The following is a 19,553-nucleotide window of genomic DNA, read 5'->3' on the forward strand; positions in this document are numbered from 1 at the left end:
CCCTGGGCACAGTTTCTAAGAGTGGTGCATAGTGAGTGTTTGTTGAATTCTTGATTTGAATCTAGACTCAAGTCCATGATGGCGAGTGGTAAACAATGCTCAGAAAATCTATCTTACCCCCCAGACAAATGAAGTTGGACTATGTGTGGCACTGTGGATCATGTATCTAATTTAAGGGCCGAACTGAGCAGTTCTGCTGTGTTACTTGTAGACACTTCATGGAGAGGGCCAAAATCCAAGAAAATAAGGATTTGAACACCTGCAATTATTATCTCTTCTAAAGCAATGGTATTTTATATCTTAGACAAAAAGCACTTAACATCAGTTTCTCTTTTCATTATAAGATAAAACAGAATGTACTTTACATTTGATTTTAACTTAAATTTAAAGAGCAGTGAATTCTAGATCTCTGGATAAAAGCCAACATAGAACTCTGCATGAGGCAATGTTAATGTGTTTTGCCTACAGTTAGATCTAATCTTTAAACTGCCTGAAGGAATAAAAAATGTCATTCAATGACTATTTCCCTACTCTTAGGAGAAAAAAAAAAGATGGCTCATTTATTAAATTTCTTCAGGAAATATAACCCTTAAATTATGATAAATGTTAAGATAATAGTCTGTATTTAGAACTGCCAAAATTATCATGATAAATTACATATAAACACAAGTACTAGACCTTTCAGGATGTGAAAAGAAGTTTTTAAAAGTTAGTTTTAAAATATACACCATTAGATTGGTTATTTTTATATGTAAGCTGTATTGGAGTAATGAAAAACGAAGTTGTTTTTCTTCGAATTTGGGGTTGTGGAACTTTATCATGAGGATCATCTGTTAGTAATTGAATTCCGTCCTTTCATGGATGGAATTATTAGGCCTTTAAACTGTAAAATAAAATTTAAAAATGCACAACAGCAACAACAACAACAAAAAGCAGACTAGCAACTGTTACTTCAAAGGAGACCAAAAAGGAAAACATCCCAGAGAGACAGAAAACATTTGCTGCAGAACCAAGGAAGCTCTCAGTGTCTTTACTAGGACCCTCCCAGCAGGAGCTGTGACTGCTCAGGGGTGAGTCACATACACTGACATCTGCCACTGGGCTGTGAAGTCTTGACAATGGGTGTGGGGTAGAAAACTTCATTAGTTTTTCTAAGAGCCTAAAAACTTAGAAGATGTAATTGGGTTTTCAGAAGATCAGCATGTTGTTCTCTAAATAATAAATTTTAATTTAAAATGTTATGAGAGGAAATAGATCTTTTTTTGCATTGTGTGGGGAAAGAAACAATTTTGAAGGTTTTTAGAGACTTTGTACTTATATGATTAAGCATAATCATATAATATATAACTAAACATGGCATACATATAATACATATGGAATATCATAGATAGATTATGCATGGGAAGTATGAAAACTAGCATTTAATGAATGCTTTTTCTACACCATGCACTGTGAGGCGTTTTCCAAGGTCTCATGTAGTTGTCATGATCACCTTGCAGGGTAGGAGATAGAGCCTCACATGTTAATTAACCTCTCAGGGACATTTAGCTAGTAAATGATTAAACCAGAATTTAAAAAACATGTTATAAAATTAACATTTGTTCACTGTAAAAATGCAAATACAGAAGCACATGAAGTGAAAAGCAAAACGCTCTAAGTTCTCCCATTCACGGTCTACTTTCTGTAAACCAAATTAATATTTTCTTGTATCTTTCTGAAATTCTCTATATGTAGGTAATCATATCCCTTTATGTCTTCTTCTGTGTATATTTTCATCCCTCTCTCTTTATATGTATATGTAGTTTTTCCTGCTTTTATTTTTAGACCTCAATGGGATTACCTTATATATTTTGACACTTGCTTTTTACATTTAATTGTATGTCCTGGAAAATTTCCACTACAGTGTGTGTAGAACTATATTACTCTTTTATGATTGTGTGGTAGTCCATTGTCTAAATTTCATATAATTGAATAGAGAGCAACATTAAATTATTTTCAACTTTATGCCATTTACAAACTGTCTGTCCGTATTCATCTGCTTGGGTGGCCATAGCAAAGTTCCATAGACTAGAAGCCTTAAACTGCAGACGTTTGTGTCTCATAGTTCTGGAAGCTGAGAAGTCTAAGATCAAGGTGCTAGCAAGGTAGGTTTTACCCTGACATCTTGTGACTCAGGGATCATGGCTGCCTTCTCACTATGTAAAGTATCTAGCCCTTTACTTGACATAAATATTGCAATGATTTTTATCATTGTTTTGGTAGTTTAATGTTTATTTACCTTTGCTCAGCTGAATGCTGCTTCTAATTCTTTCCTCTATTAACTTTTTTTAAAAAAGATTTTTATTTATTTATTTGACAGACAGAGATCACAAGTAGGCGGAGAGGCAGGCAGAGAGAGAGAAAGAGAGAGAGGAGGAAGCAGGCTCCCTGATGAACAGAGAGCCCAATGTGGGACTCAATCTCAGGACCCTGAGAGGACTCGATCCCAAGACCTGAAGGCAGAGGCTTAACCCACTGAACCACCCAGGTGCCCCCTCTATTAACCTTTAATTCACTTCTCCAGGATAAGAGTTGGGTCACACAAAATAAAGTTGTAGTGTCTATGTATTTTATTGCATAAATCTGCCTCCCTTATGCTGGGATGTCAAATTATGTTCCTATGAGAAGCTCCTCCTTCCTGCATTCTTATACTCCATAAAATGTGTTGATATGCATGTGTGTCTCTGCTCTACATCGGATTGGCAGAATTCCATATATACTCAAACCTTTGATATACATATTGCTGCATTGGAAGGCATGTGTTGACTAATAAAATTGTGGGGGAAAGTTCTCTGAGCCATATTCTGTAGTATGAAACAGTAAAATCATATCTACTTTACGTGAATTTTCAATCCCACAAATTGCCAGGGTTTAAAATGCAGATTAACCTGGAAAACAGTTCAATTTACCATTTAAAAACAGCTCGTACTCATAAAGATGTAAGCAATAGCATACTAAAAAAATGGCCAGCAAGATTTAGTCTTGAGTTTTATTTTAATTACAACAAATAATAAAGGCCTTGAAGAAGTCTCCTCCACATAATGAATTGTCAGCAGGTGGCAAAACAGACTCACTGCTCCAATGAAGGAGAAAGGCTCTCATGTATGCAATAATTGCATCCAATTAAAAAAAGATACATGTGCTAAGTTGTACAGAACTGAGTGTAGTTTTCAACTGCTTGATACAAATTATGATATCCTAGACATATTTTCTCCTTTTTACCTTTGAACTAAAGAAAGTTGATTTGTATTTTCATTTTGTAAGTAAAAAAACTGAGTTTCTGAAGATAAGTTGTCTGTCTCAGTTCACACAGCTCTTAAGGACCGGATGTTGAATTCCAAACTAAGTCTTTGTATTATGCTAATGCATAGCCCTACCTCCTGAAAGAAGCTTAGGGAAACAAGGCAAATGTGTGCCAAAATAATCATAGAAGGCATCCAGGGGAAACAAAAGCTAGCATTTCTTTCTTTTTTTTTTTTTTAATTTATTTGTATATTAGAGAGAGAGCACGCGCCAGCACAAGAAGGGGGAAGGGTGGAGGGAGTAGCAGACTCTCTGCTCAACAGGGAGCCCAGTGTGGGGCTCCATCCCAGGACCCTGGGATCATGACCTAAGCTGAAAGCAGACGATTAACCAACTGAGCCACCCAGATGCCCCCACACCTGGACTTTCAACAGTGGCTAGGAGGACATATTTGATGGAATAAACACTGAACGAAACCATGGAGGGAAGAAGGACATGGTGTGGAGTAGGAAGGGATTCCTGTGGCTGGGCATTCGTGCATATGGGACCGTGTAGTTCACGTGCAGCAAGCCATGTAATATTCTGAACGTCAGAAATACAAGTGTGGACTTCATCAGCTGCAGGTTGGGTGGCGTGGAGCCATTGACCATTCATTATCAGTTAGATTAACAAGATGAAAATTGACTTGGAAAGATTAGTTGGGAGAGGGAGCATTGTCCAGAAAGCAACCTCCTAAGCATCTAGGAAGACAAGCAAGTGGCTATTGGTGTATTTCAGGTGGGATGTATGGAAGTGTGGACTAGGGTAGATGCTGTGCCTAGACAGTAATTTGAAAAACATTTTGAAGATGAGAAAGATAAATTAGGATGAGTCATACTGCTTTGGCGTTGTTCTAAATATTCAGTGTTCTCATGAAAAAAAAATGTGGTTTTTCAAACACAGTATGGAACCCAACTACTAATTATTCTGGGAACTTCTTTTTGTGTTTTTCAGAAGTCTGAATTAACAAAGCTTCTGACTTCATCCAGATTTGGGTAGTGTAAAGAGGGGAAAGACAAAAGATGGATGAAGGAAACAATTGTCCTTGATAATAACTATCAACATTGAACTCATTTTTGTTTCAACTGAATGTTGCTTGGGTTTATTTCAAGCAAATCCCATAGTCCAGAGATTTATGATGTTTCAAGAGCTACAGCTTCATTTTGAGCTTTGCCTTTAACATTGTGTGGTCCTCATCCTTAGGCTCTATTCCCTTATGATAGAAAAATTGCAGCCCAAACTTCTGAAATAGAACTTTTTCTTTCATATTTGGGGGAAAGAACTTTTTCTTTCATATTTCTTTAAAATTTGGGAGGACCATGTAAAAGTTCCTGTGATTTGACCAATTTAAGATCATTTCAAGGTGGTATCACATAGATGGCTTTAGACCACTTATGGGAAGTGGGAATCATTCTTAGCCAAATGGTGTGGCTAAAAAATTTAGGACTCTGATAGAAAAGTCTTCTGGGGGAATTGATGTGGGAAGGCAACTAAAAGTTATAATTCTCTGCTCTTAACTTCTATGGAATATAACTTCTATTCTCTTTCTAAAATATAAACTGTGTGACAGATTCATATTTGATGCATCTTTGTTTACTTCTTGGCATCTGAGAGTCATTGTTAATTAGTTTATTAGTTGAGTGAATGAATGAATGAATGAAGGACATCTCTGAGAGAAAAGATTTTCAGAGCAAAATGGTAAGGAAAATTTGTATTCAAAACTGTGCATAAATACATATAAGAAATGTCAAAGAGGGAGATCACATTTCAGAAAAAGACCTCTATAGAGAAAATACTGTCTTATACATACAAATCTGAAAATCAAGTCCTAAATAAATTGATATGGTATATATAAATATATATTTCATATGATTACATATTTTGCAATAAAACATGTGACTGGGGCAATATTTTTTTTTGGCCTGAATATTTGTAACATAAAAGTCTTAAAATTAGATTTCAAAATACTGGCATTTGTGAATGGATTGCTTCTATAGATTTGTTTGTTATCTCCTCGGGCCCAATATTAAAAATGTATCTAGAACCCAGAATCCAACATACAATAAAAATACATCATTCTCTGAGCACCTACAGGGTGTCTCTTGCTTCAGAAATACTGCTATTTGTCTATACATAGACTAGAGCGTTAGAGTCTGGTCGAAAGAAAGCTCGTGCGCTGTGACTTGCTCGCAGTCATGTCACACAACTGTTTGGTGGCACAGCCAAGAAGGGATCTCAGCCTCCTGACCTCCAGGTCTTCCACTACTCCTTGCTGTCCAATTGGGTATTAATTTAACATTTCTTAGAGGACCTAGGTGACCTCTAGTTTATTGAATATCTCAGTTAACTGAATGTTAATATTTGTTAATAAAGGGCTAAAAGCTACCTTAGAGTTCATGGATAATCTATTAAAAATTCAAAGAACAGTGGACAAAAGAATGCCATTGCAAAATTCCTTAAAAGCAATTTTCCGCTTTGTGTTTATATGCTTGAGGTGTTTGGCAAAATACCTGATTGCTTCACATTCAGAAATCAATGACTATAAATCATGATATTTTAAATTTCTCAAGGACACTTTGCATATTCACCAATTAAAATAGTTTCAATAGTGCTCACTTCAGTAGCACATATACTAAAATTGGAACGATACAGAGCAGACAAGCACAGCCCCCATGCAAGGATGACATGCAAATCCGTGAGGCGTTCCACATCTTTCAACAATTTCCTTTGGGCATAGAGGATTAATAAGAATGTAATTCGTAAATCTATGGCCCCATTCTGGTATTTTGTCATGACATTTAAAGAAATACAGAAATATTAACATCCTGGCCAATCACAGCTCACATGGTCCTATACTGAATGCCTCTTCTGGAAGGATGCATTCTGCCACCAATGTCAAGAATCGATAAAACTCTGTGTTAATACAATACCAGCAAAGCTGCCAATATCAAATTTTGGTACAGTATATTTTCTTGAGAATTAATAGTTGCTGTGACTAGACAAAAACAAAATAAAACAAAAACATGCTTTAATGCTTTCAAATAACATTATAATAAACTAAAACTGAATTTCTATGTAAGAATGCTGAATGGAGGAAGAGAGAGTCTCCCGGGAGAAAATTGCTCCCCAGCCTGCCTTGTGTCTAGTCACTGCCTGGCTCTCGCTTCCTTTAGTGGATCCCTCCCCCCTTCGCCCTGGGGCTTCATCCCCAGCATCTGCAGGTGTTCGTGAGGCTGTTAGGTCCTCTACCACAACCTCAGGGGCAACATGAGTTGGGGAATTTTTTTTTTCCTTACCATTCCTCTTAATAGTTCATGCCTTAACAATAAGTCTGGACAGCCCAGCTGGAATCTTGCAACCAGATCCAATCAGAAAAAAACAGTTCTCACTGAGATTTCTCATTTTTCTTTCTTTTTTTAAAAATATTTTTTATTTATTTCTTATTTTTTTATAAACATATAATGTATTTTTATCCCCAGGGGTACAGGTCTGTGAATCACCAGGTTTACACACTTCACAGCACTCACCATAGCACATACCCTCCCCAATGTCCATAACCCCACTCCCCCTCTCTCAACCCCCCCCTCCCCCAGCAACCCTCAGTTTGTTTTGTGAGATTGAGTCACTTATGGTTTGTCTCCCTCCCAATCCCATCTCATTTCATTTATTCTTCTCCTATCCCCTAACCCGCCATGTTGCATCTCCACGTCCTCATATCAGGGAGATCATATGATAGTTGTCTTTCTCCGATTGACTTATTTCACTAAGCATGATACCCTCTAGTTCCATCCACGTCGTCGCAAATGGCAAGATTTCATTTCTTTTCATGGCTGCATAGTATTCCATTGTGTATATATACCACATCTTCTTGATCCATTCATCTGTTGATGGACATCTAGGTTCTTTCCATAGTTTGGCTATTGTAGACATTGCTGCTATAAACATTCAGGTGCACGTTCCCCTTCGGATCACTACGTTTGTGTCTTTAGGGTATATACCCAGTAGTGCAATTGCTGGGTCATAGGGTAGTTCTATTTTCAACATTTTGAGGAACCTCCATGCTGTTTTTCAGAGTGGTTGCACCAGCTTGCATTCGCACCAACAGTGTAGGAGGGTTCCCCTTTCTCCGCATCCTCACCAGCATCTGTCATTTCCTGACTTGTTAATTTTAGCCGTTCTGACTGGTGTGAGGTGATATTTCATTGTGGTTTTGATTTGTATTTCCCTGATGCCGAGTGAGATTTCTCCTTTTGAATAAATTGGGAATTGAAAATACTTTGGTGTTATTGCATCAAGAGCCCTTGAGACATTACAGTTGATTTCCAAACATACATTGTAGGAATAAACTTGTGGAGTAGAAACATGTAAAAACACACAGAAAAAAAAAACCGTAAAGTCCACTGTTCTGATAAATGTAATCACTAGCTTTCAGGGTGAACAGCACTTTGAATAAGTTAAGAAAATGGTAAGGTTCTGAATTTATGGTTTCACAGGCATTATATATTTTTTTAATTTTTTAAAAAAGATTTTATTTTATTTATTTAACAGAGAGAGAGGGGGATCACAAGTAGGTAGAGAGGCAGGCAGAGAGAGAGGAGGAAGCAGGCTCCCTGCCAAGCAGAGAGTCTGATGTGGGGCTCGATCCCAGGACCCTGAGATCATGACCCAAGCCGAAGGCAGAGGCTTAACCCACTGAGCCACCCAGGCGCCCCTCATGGGCATTATATTTCAAACAAACGCAAAAGAAAAATGAGCAATGACAGTGATACTGCACATGTGATTTGATTCTAATACCATTTGAAAATATCTTAATGGCACAAATGAATGCAAACCAAGTTAGTCATTTGGTTTAGAAATCATATAGACTGATGCTGCCTAATTCTATTCTCTAATGAGGGTCCAGGGCTAAAGGCATGACCCATCTTGAAATCATGTTAAAGGACAATTCCCTGGTAGGACACTTCACTTATTCACAGTCATTGTTCGGCCTGATTAAGTTGGAAACTAATTTTCTACAGGAGCAAGAATAGTAGGCTCTATACCGCCAATTAACTTAATATGATGTCATTGTCTACATTTCTATTTTTGCAGAATGACGCAGTGACATCCATGTACCATTTCACACCTATTTTCAGCATAGAAAACGTGGGTCAATTCTGATACATACTTGTTACTGATGAAGCAGCGAATGTCACTGAACTGTTGAGGGTTGTGGTCATGGTCCTCATCAGTGGCTTTGGGGTATGTTTTATGAAACTGAGGTGATGAAAGTCCTTTCGACTGAGACCCCCAGTGTTGCCATTTTAGATGTTGCTATGGCTGTCAAGACAGTGACTGTCCCAGTCTTTGAGACTGTTGAAAATGGAGTAGTTGACTGCTTTACCATGCTGGTGGCAGACTCATCTGTATGGCCGGAAGTTACAGAGGTGACAGTCTCTGAGAGAATATGAAAAACATTAAAACAAGGGTTGTGACTCAGGGAGTTAATATCTGCCTTCACTGGGATTTTCCTGGTCACACGTAAACAAGTCTTAAAAAATTCCTTAAAAATAAGTCAGCCTTAATACTAACTACCTATGTGGAATATATCAGGAATCAGTAAGCAAGAAAGACACTTGTGTATTTTATAGAGGTGATTATATTTCCCATCTTGCTTTCGAGGGCCTTGATTGAAGGAACTTTGTTATTAATGTGCCCAGCTTTGATTAAAAATTATAAATAAAATGAAAGGGGTAAAATGAAAACAAACAAAATAGTTTTATGTGCCAAAAAGTTATAAGCGAAAAAAGGACAATTTGAGATACTACATGTATAAATGCACATACGGAATTGATGAATTTATGATATATATTTACTTGTGTTTGATTCTTAATCAAGACTCTTGGTTGCAAATAAAAGAAACACAACTTGAACTAGTTTTGGAAATAGGAAGGAATCGACTCATGAAATAAGAGGAAAGATTGAAGAAGTAAGCCAGAGAATAGCAGAGATGCAGCTGGGCTCAGAAAAAAGTTAAGTATTCAAACCCTGCTGAGACCATCTTGTCTTAGAATTTTCCTTTGCACCAACTTTATTGGATCTCACTACACACTGACTTCTTTCACAGTGTCCAACTTCTGGCGGGTGATAAGTTCTTTTTCATAGTTTCAAAGTCCCAAGAAAAGATTGATGGGTTGGGCACCCATTCCTGAATTGGTCAATTAAGCTTGAAAGGGCATGGACACACATGAAGATGGTAGTTTCCAAGGAAATCAGGATTGCAGTAGGGGGTACATTATTTCCCAGAAGTCTCCTCTTCCTCGGTTCTTCCCTTCATTCCTTCTCTTCATCTCTGTTCCACTTAACTGTCGCTTCCTGAGCTTTAACTGCCAAGTCCATTCAAGCTGTGGCCCTTTGACACCATGTCAGCAAGTCAAGTTGTGCTTTGAACTCTGACCCTTTTCAGAGTAGATTACCTGTGAGACAATAATACCATTTTCTTGCTCGATTTTGTTGTCTCTTATAAGTTGAATATTTTATTATGCTAAATGAGATCTCCCCATTAGGGATGAGGATAAGGAGGGCAAGACAGGTAGATACTATCTGTTATCCTACCATAGTCCCATAAGCATATCAGCATGAATTTATAATCCTCTGTCTATACTGCTAGTCCTGGCTGAAATGTTTTCATAGGCTGCATAGCATTATGAGCCAGATGCCCTTTGGATAACCTCTGTCAGAGATGGTTTACTGGCTTTTCCATGGACATCAACCTATGCCTGGGGTGGATATGTAAAGCACGGTGCCAGGAACATGAATGGGCAGGAAGAAAAGTGATGGAGATTTACCAAATTTCCAGCTCATTACACATTCCATCCATTACCTCTCTCCTTTTGTTTTAATTTTTAATTTGTTGAATTGCAAGTTGTTTTTGGAAAGCTATGTTCTACTCATGTTTCAACAAGCAACATCTTAAATGGGTAGACTTGGAAGAATAAGCATAGGAAAGTTGCTCATAAGAGCTCTAATAACCTCCTGTTTTTCCTCACACTGACTCAGTATCCTTGGACAAGTCAAGAAGGGAATTCCCCCTCCCTCCCTGCCCCGCTCCCTTTTTACCCTCCAAAAGTAAAAACTAAAGTAAGATACACATATACTTAGCTGTTAGATAATAAAACTTCTTTAACTCTCTCAAGGGCACTTGCATATTCATCAAGTAAAATAGCCTTAAGACTAAATAACTACATGGAATTATTTAACGTCAATCATGTTAGGGGAAGCAATGTGCATTTGTAATAAGTTTGTGTCTCAAACCAATGCAGGGACAATCATGAGCTAGGTGTAAGTGTACAAAGCTGTGAATTGTTAGTTTATGATAAAAAAAAATTGAGAGTGAAGGATGTATTAGTTCCTAGGGATGCTATGGTAAGTGACCACAAGCCAGGTAGCTTGAAAAAGCAAAAATTCATTCTCTCACAGATCAAGAGGCCAGAAGTACAAAATCAAAGCATTGGCAAGGCCATCCATGTTCCGTCTGAAGGCTCTAGGGGAGAATTATTCCTTGGTTGTTCCAGCTTCTGATGGTCTCTGGTTTTCATGACTTGTAGCAGCTTGAGTCCAATCTCTGTGTCCAGCTTCACTTGGTCGTCTTCTCTGTGTGTATGTCTGAGTCTGAATCTGCTCCTTTCTCTTCTATAATAATATTGGCCATTGGAGTTAGGTCCCATCCTGAACCAGTGTAACTTCATCTTAATTAATAACATTTGCAAAGACCCTCTTTCCAAATAAGGGCACATTCTGAGGTACCAGGTTGACATGGTTTTTGGAGGGACACTGTTCAACTCAGTACAGGGGAAGCAAAAATATGTTTCTTTATTATTGTTGTTGAGGTAATTGGTATTTGAAGTTTGCAAAAGCGTGTGGATTCTTAAGTTTGTCAATGTTCAGTGGCTTTTTGGAGAAGTCTTTTTGGAACAGAATCTGTTTCCCAGTAGTTGGTGAAAGACCATCAGGCAGGCACAGTTTTGTCAAGGACCCCAAAACTTTAATGGCAGAAAGATATCATACCTTTCCACTACGAGTTTCTTACCTCCTATTCTGATATAGTGTCTAGGTTCTAAGTTCTAAGGAATTCTGATACACTTAGAAGCTCTTTGTCTTATCCCCATCTCATTCTATTCTATAGAACAAGGTCACACCAAGTAAGATTCTTCAGAGCGTGTCGTTATTTTATATAATTAAAGGTTTTTTCCCAATCATATTGTCTCCAACTCTGCCCTCATGCAACTAGAGTGAATAGAAATTCTTTCTTTCTTTTCTTACCGAAAATAATCAAGTCATTTACTAAGAGCTGATTAGAAGGTATACATAGATTTTAAAAGTTTTGCAATGGGAGCGAAGTGCTTTTCATTTTCTGAAATTTGTCCCCTGCCCTGAACAGGTTATGCTCATCCATAGCCAAGGAACAGAACACAGAACAAAATAAAAAAAGATTGATATTCATGGAAATAGAAATGTGAATCATGACTTTTGAGCTCTTATATGAACAGTTGTGAAAGTATCTTCAGTATCCCAAGTGGAGACTCGGAAGGGGAAAGTTACAGGATTGATCCACAGTTGCGTCCATGTCACTTGTAAGGGGCTGGTGCACAAGCAGTTTCAAGGAGCCTCCTGGGAAGAAGTGGTAGGTTAGAGACTGGAAAGGTGTGAAAGAACCAACAGCAGGAAAGAGGGACAGAAAGAGAATTTTCGAGGGGGGGACAGTCCTGGGTGGTTAAAAGTGCAGGGTGGGACAGGGGGATTGGGTTGCTGAGGTGGGATGCGGACAGGATAGGTCACTGGCATTGAGACAGTCAAGAAATTGGGAGGCAATAAATTTGATGACTCAGTCTTGCTGATGGAAAGGCTTTGTTTCCATTCAATAAATAGTTATTAAGCAGTCTCTGTGTGGCAGGGATTATGCTAGACATATTGACCTGGATAAAGAGGGTAAGAGAAGATGACAGGGTCATGAGAACTCTGTAATATTTGGGGCTTCTCAGTTCTCAGGTTCAGTTTTACACTGTTAATTTCCACATTGTTCTTGGCTATGTTTAGTATAGCCAAGTATATATTTTTTCTTGTTTTCTCTTTTACTGCTAAGTCCTCTCAAGAGCACCCCAAAGTTTTAGTTACTTGAACTAACTGGAGACGGTTTTACTCTTAAAAGTCCTTCAGGTTGGGTGCCTGGGTGGCTCAGTTGGTTAAGTGACTGCCTTCGGCTCAGGTCATGATCCTGGGGTCCCGGGATCGAGTTCCACATCAGGCTCCCTGCTCCCTGCTCCGACCCTCCCCCTTCTCATGCTCTCTCTTTCTCTCAAATAAATAAATACAATCTTTAAAAAAAAAAAGTCCTTCAAGTTGAAGGCTTCCCTCTCATCCCTATTCCATCCGTGATTTCTTTTCTAGACTGTTCTTTTGCTCTGCATGAGGGCTAACAGATAACCCAGAGGTGCCAGGCCATCCTTGCCTGTCCTCTAATGCATGTGAAGATGGGTGTAGGGAATTCCTGTCTGTTCTGGTCCGTAAGTCGTCCCTGCGTACAAGAACACAGGAATCAAGAACTCAGTTTACTCTGTCTTCAGGTGTTGGTGTCACTGCGTCCCACTTCTGTAGGCATTTTCTATTCCTTTTTATTTTTTTCTTCTGCAATCATACAGCCAGCCTAAAACAAAAATAAAATTAAATGTTTGTCCCAGTCTCAGAAATACCCATTTATCCACATCTGTACACCTTATGTTGCCCTGAACTTCTTTGACAATTTTTATAAGTTTAACATTTTTTTAATAGAAGCAACTTTTGGCATTTGCACTGAGATTGTTATGATACTGTGACATCTCTGAAGTAACCAAAATAAGTCTCCCTGTTTAAGTGCTGATTCCTTACAATGATTCCTTACAGCCTTTTTGTCTCAGAAATATTTTTAATGTAAAAATTAAACGATTATTTCAAATGATGCAATGATGCAGAAGCAGCAGTGTTTCTTGCATGGACAATTCCCAAATACACAAGAAAGAGTAGTGTTTAATGCTTGCATTCCACCTACCAGAAGGCTGTATCATGGAGCAGTGCTCTCTCCATCCGCACAGGGCGCTCCCCGGTCTGGGGCTCCAGCCTTGTTTGGATGACACAGCAGGTTTGTGGAGCTGGTTGAGGAAGCAGCAGATAATGAGCAGCTGTCTTTTCTGGGATTGGAAGCAGGGCACTGGCATCACTGTGTTCTGGAGGTGTGGCAGGAAGCTTTGGGGGCAGTTCTGCTCCGTGCGGGGCACCTAGAGAGAGCAAGCCCCACTCTGATCTAGACGCTCTCATTCCCTAGAGCTTGTCCCCTGCACCGAACAGGACACGACTGCCCACGGGGAATAGCCTCAGGGTCACAATGAATTATTTCACAAGGTCATCTTAAAATTCCTTCTCCAGAAATTCTTCTGTTCTTCAGGGATTTGATAACCTGCTTTTTTTCTCTTATACTAGTGGCGTCTTCTTTCCGTAGTTATCCTCACTTCTCTTTGTTTGAACTTCGGTCTCACATCCGTTCTGTTTTGCCAAGAGCTTTGTTTCTTCCAAGCCTTCATACTTTCTCCTATGAACAGTGCTCAGGTTTGCATGCAGAAAGTTTCCTTGTTCTCTTATGAATGTATTTTTTTCTTGGGAAAAACTTTCAGGCTGTCCCCTCGGTTTGTAATCTGGAGGTCAAATTACAATTTAATTCTCTTTGAAGACCTCAGGTTTTTTGTTTTTTGTTTTTGTTTTTGTTTTTTGCTTATATGTATATCTTATTTTTTTTCACTTTTTTAAAAATTTCTTTTCAGCATAACAGTATTCATTGTTTTTGCACCACACCCAGTGCTCCATGCAATACGTGCCCTCCCTATTACCCACCACCTGGTTCTCCACCCTCTCACCACCCCCCCTACCCCTTCAAAACCCATAGTTGTTTTTCAGAGTCCATAGTCTCTCATGGTTCATCTCCCCTTCCAATTTCCCTCAACTCCCTTCTCCTCTCCATCTCCCCATGTCCTCCATGTTATTTGTTATGCTCCACAAATAAGTGAGAGCATATGATACTTGACTCTCTCTGCTTGACTTATTTCACTCAGCATAATCTCTTCCAGTCCCATCCATGTTGCTACAAAAGTTAGGTATTCATCCTTTCTGATGGAGGCATAATACTCCATCGTATTATGGACCTTAGGTTTTGAAGAGAGACCTTGTTATTTGCTCTCCTTAGGAAACAACATTCCAAAGGCCACCACCTGTCTTGTCTCCCTAAGGGCTAAGGGACGCTTGAACTGGGGTGGCAAGGAGGGCAGGAGACTGCCCCCCCAAGACGTAAGGCTCCCCCGCTCTTCCCCCTCCCTCTCACTGGGAGCAGCTTCCAGAGCCTGACGCATCTCCAGCAATGATATGCAGTTAGGAGAGTACTGACTTTGGAGTCAGACCAGCCTTGTCTCAAATCCCCATCTACTCTTTCCTGCCTTGGTACTTTGGGCTTGTTGCCTAATCCTCTGAGTCTCAGTTTTCTCTGTAAAATGGAATCAGTAACAGTAACCTATTAGATTGCGGTCAATATTAAATGAAATGACAAGTCCAGCGACTGGCAGATAGTAGAGTAGGTGCTAAATAAAATACAGATGTTACTATTATTATTCCTAGAATGCACTAGTAGCTTAGAAGCTTGCTGGTGGTTTCAGCACTCACTGTATTAAACTCACTGTAATTAAACTCACTGTAATAAACACTGTATTGTTTTTAAAAGTTTCTTTTAAGAAGTTGACATGAAACTCCTTAAAAGCTTAATAAATTCCACACGCACACTCTTAACTCTCTCTCTCTCTCTCTCTGTCTCTGTCTCTCTCTCGCTGTGCCTCGATGAAGTCCATTTGTTTCTGTAGCTGCCTCAGCAATACCAACCCTCCTTTGTCCTCCTGGGTCCTTCCCAGGACCGACCTTGTGGAGCTAAGCACAACCTACAGGTTCTGCCTGAACCCATAAGGCACTTCGAGAAAATGTCTCCCGTGCCTCTTTTCCTGTGGACTTGCTCGCAGCGCCCCATCTCCCTTGGAGCTTGAGGTGCCCACCGAAGTCTCACGAGAAAGCTCAAACCAGATGTAGGGGCTGAAATCTAATCGCAGTCCTAGGCTACCCTTTTGCGGTCCTGTATTATGCAACCATGCTTGAACAATAACTGTCATTTTCAAACAAAATAGAAAATAGTTTCTGCCTCCAGGGTGCGCGGTCCTTTAGAGGCAAGACAAGTGCAAACAAAGCCGTGTGCAATGTCATTTCTGTGAATGTGATGTTAAAGATGCGTGTGTGGGGGTTAGCCGCAGTGTGACTCACAATGCAACACAGAGGCAAGCTGGGTTGAAAAAGTGGGACCTCTAGCTGCCTACTCAGATCTCTGCCTACTACATACCGTTTCCTTGTGTGGGTGCTTTGATTTTCTGATTTAAAAAAAAAAGAAGAAAGAAAGGAGAAAAAAAACTATGTAGAAAATCAAAATGGAAAGTCTTAGGAGAGAGAATAGCTAAAAACACTATCTTTATATGCATGTCTGAAGCAGGGAACAAGCAAGGGTTTCAAAATGCATTGCCTACATTTGAGTAGTTAGGGTAAGGGCAGAGGTGTTGAGCTCTAAGGCAGGTAAAGCCTTGGAAATTTAGGGACACACCAGGGCTTCTTTAGCAGATGTATGGAGTGTTCAATGAACCCTGAACCCTGGAGCCCTGTACTTAGTACAACTAAGTAACTTAGCCACAGGTAAGTTACCGCAGGCAACTTCCGGCAGGCACGGCCTTGTGGACCTGCCGATGCGCTTAGCTCTTTCCGAGTACCTGGACGGAGGTGGGCAGGTGGTATGAAGAGAACTCACAGGAGGGACCATGGAAGGAACATGCTCTCATGCACTGGGATGTCAGTATTAGAACCAACTTGACCGCTCATTCTCTGTTCACTGGTTTCTACTTCCTCTCCTAATTTGAGTGATGTCACAAGAGCACATTACTACGATGTTGTTTTCAACGGCCATTGCCGTCGTCACCATCATTATCCTTGTTATCTTCTCCAGAACAAATTATTTTTGAACCACATCATAACCTTGGCATAGTTGAGAGCAGGATCCCCTTGAAAAACGGATCATCGTTTCTGCTAGTTTCCTGCCTAGCGCTGGGGAGTTACGGGGGTTTGACTCATGGCCCCCTCCCTCTCGTCTGTGCTTTGTTCAGGTGGAGCCGCTGATACAGAGAGGCCACGAGAGTCTGGTCCACCACATCCTGCTCTATCAGTGCAGCAACAGCTTTAACGACAGTGTCCTGGACTATGGCCACGAGTGCTACCACCCTAACATGCCCGATGCCTTCCTCACCTGCGAGACCGTTATTTTTGCCTGGGCCATTGGTGGAGAGGTGGGACCAATGATTACTGAGATGGGACACTATTCGTGGCTCATGTTTTTTCCCCCTTCGGTTCTGATACTTATAAGTAAAGCTCTATACATTATCTCTGATAGGAGGATGGCTTATTTTTCCTTCCATTGGAAGCGATTCTCTCCCTAAGCCATTTTGTTATATCCACTCTAGATCATGGAGTTCCAGAATGTTGAAATATCTTTGAGAATGGTTGGTTTTCGAGTGGAATAGAACATTTAGGGACTTTCATAGGGCACGTCTTATGGAATTTTCCTTACTTAGGGTTTTTCCTATCCACCTCATGTTGGATTATCCCTTGGCACTCCGTTAGATCCTCGTTATGTGCTCCTGGAGGTCCATTATGACAATCCGACTTATAAGGAGGGTGAGTTTATTCTTCATATGTTTTATCTATGATTTTTAAAAGTTTGTAACTCCCATCTTGACAGGGTTGAAATATACTGCCACCCAATATTAGAAGGAATTAACCTTTATGTCTGCTATCCAAATTAGGATACTTTTTAGAGCAAATGAGGATACTATTAAAAATTACACTGGGACAACAGTGATCAACGAGCCATGAACTGGGCAAAATGGATACATGTGGTCACTGATCTTAAAAAAAAGTGTATCTTACTTTCCAAGAAGTAGGATAATAGATTTTTCTCTTCATGATATAAATTAGTTCTCAAAACATAGTGCTTATGAAACATTTTCTGACTGCACATATGAAAGGCTACCAATCATCACATTAGAAAATATTAATATTTTGTTATGTGGTAGGAAAACCATAAATATGCTCATGAAATATTTATGCAATGATATTATTTAATATGATATTTAAGTGAAGAGGGCTTATACTTACATTTGATTTCTGAATCTAGTTTTCTAAACCTATTTATGTAATATTCCAAAACCAAAAAGTCAAAAGATTCAATACGGAGTTCTCAACAGAAGTAACTCAAAGTTATTATTTTACACTGATTTGTGCAATTATTCAGCAAATACTGAGCACCAAATATGTCTCTGCTCCATGTTTAAATGTGAGTGAAAAACACACCAAACCAGGTGGAAATTACAGTGTAGTGAGATTACTGTTGGGGCGCTTGGGTGGCTCAGTGGGTTAAAGCCTCTGCCTTCAGCTCAGGTCATGATCCCAGGGTCCTGGGATTGAGCCCCACATCGGGCTCTCTGCTCAGCGGGAAGCCTGCTTTCTCCTCTCTCTCTACCTGCTTGTGATCTCTGTCTGTCAAATAAATAAATAAATAAAATCTTAAAAAAAAAAACAGTGTAGTGAGAAAGAGACACAATAAAAATAATCACAGCAATTAATATGAACTGATGGATATGCCAGTGTTTCCGAAATGTCAATTTGGTAACGACAGGTAAGTAAGTCAGCCCTGCAGAAAGGAGTCAATTAGTTTTCAAAGTCAGTGGAACAAATTGATGAAGGGTTTGGGTCTCATTCTCTCCCTCCTTATGAGAACTGTCTCAGGAAGGAATGTGTCTTACTCTTCTTTCATCCCCACATGCCTATTGTTGTGCTTTCTAGTCACATAATAGATTCTTAATATTTTTTGTTGATGGAATGACTACTTTGTTAAGTGATTAAAAGAATGGTGGCAAACTGTAAAGAAAATTAATCATCGGTAGTTTATTCTGTCAGCAGGTCGTTTCTAGACCAAAGGGCTTTTACGTCTATGGAAATGTTACTGAACTTTACCTGAAAACAAGATAAAATAAAGTTTTGTTGAGTTAGTCTATATTCTAATGAATGACCAGAATTTTCCTTCTGTCTGTCTTTATGTTAGATCATTGTGGAGTATTAGCAGCTAGACAACACAAACATTTCTCCCATGGTATACTGTGTAAGTCAAAAATGGTTGCAGACAATAGGACAACTTATGTTTTAATTCCTGTTTTTTTTTAAAGATTTTATTTATTTATTTGACAGAGAGAGAGACAGAGCAAAAGCAGATGGAGCATTAGACAGAGGGAGAAGCAGGCTCCCCATTGAGCTGGGAGCCTGATGTGGAGCTCGATCCCTGGACCCTGAGATCGTGACCTGAGCCAAGGCACCCCTTAACTGTTGTTTGTGAAACTGAATGTTGTCTTCCATTAATCTTTACTTGTAATTCTTTCCCTTGTGAAGTTTTAAGGAAAATTCACAAATCCATTCAACTGAATGTAGAGAACTTCCTTTTTTGAGAACTCAAACTCGCTTTTAATTATATGCTCTTATTCCAGGCTTAATAGATAATTCTGGACTGAGATTATTTCATACAGCAGACATAAGGAAGTACGATGCTGGGGTGATCGAGGCTGGCCTCTGGGTAAGCCTCTTCCACACCATCCCTCCAGGGATGCCTGAATTCCGGTCCGAGGGTCACTGCACTCTGGAATGCCTAGAAGAGGTATGCGGAGGATCAAGTCTGTGAGCCGCTATTCATTGATTCATCAGTGTTCTCGGAAAACTATGTTTGGGGAATCCCATGCTTATTATTATTAATCTTATTCTTGTTGTCATGCTCTAAAGCCATTACTTATCATTGTAGCAAGACCTTTGATTGCTTTTTTAAATCTTGAAGGCTGTAGGAGTAGAATTCTGGACAAAATAACTTCCACGATGGTTTCCTTCCTGACCTACTTTCTTTGTGGGTTTTTTTGTTTGTTTTTTGGTTTTGGGTTTTGTTTTTTTTTTTTGTATTTGACACTTTATTTTATCTCTTACAATTTCTACCTTGGTTCATGTGGTCACGTTTTCATTTCTCAACTTCACCGTTTATCCAGATTTGTTTTTTCCAT

At 39.4% G+C, this 19,553-nt stretch overlaps 1 protein-coding gene and 1 non-coding gene across 2 annotated transcripts in view; both read left to right on the forward strand.

The window, feature by feature from the left end:
• MOXD1 (monooxygenase DBH like 1) overlaps positions 1-19,553 on the forward strand; it is a 95,521-nt gene that overhangs the window by 51,697 nt on the left and 24,271 nt on the right. Inside the window, exons 5-7 of the mRNA XM_046005909.1 lie at positions 16,566-16,745; positions 17,031-17,133; positions 18,996-19,162. Of these exons, the coding sequence (XP_045861865.1) occupies positions 16,566-16,745; positions 17,031-17,133; positions 18,996-19,162 (450 nt within the window). The remainder of the gene's footprint in view (positions 1-16,565; positions 16,746-17,030; positions 17,134-18,995; positions 19,163-19,553) is intronic.
• LOC123942863 lies at positions 5,930-6,036 on the forward strand. Its single transcript, XR_006818499.1, has one exon. It is a non-coding gene; the product is annotated as a U6 spliceosomal RNA (small nuclear RNA).

Source organism: Meles meles, chromosome 5 (genome assembly GCF_922984935.1).
Source record: "Meles meles chromosome 5, mMelMel3.1 paternal haplotype, whole genome shotgun sequence".
Lineage (NCBI taxonomy): Eukaryota > Metazoa > Chordata > Mammalia > Carnivora > Mustelidae > Meles > Meles meles.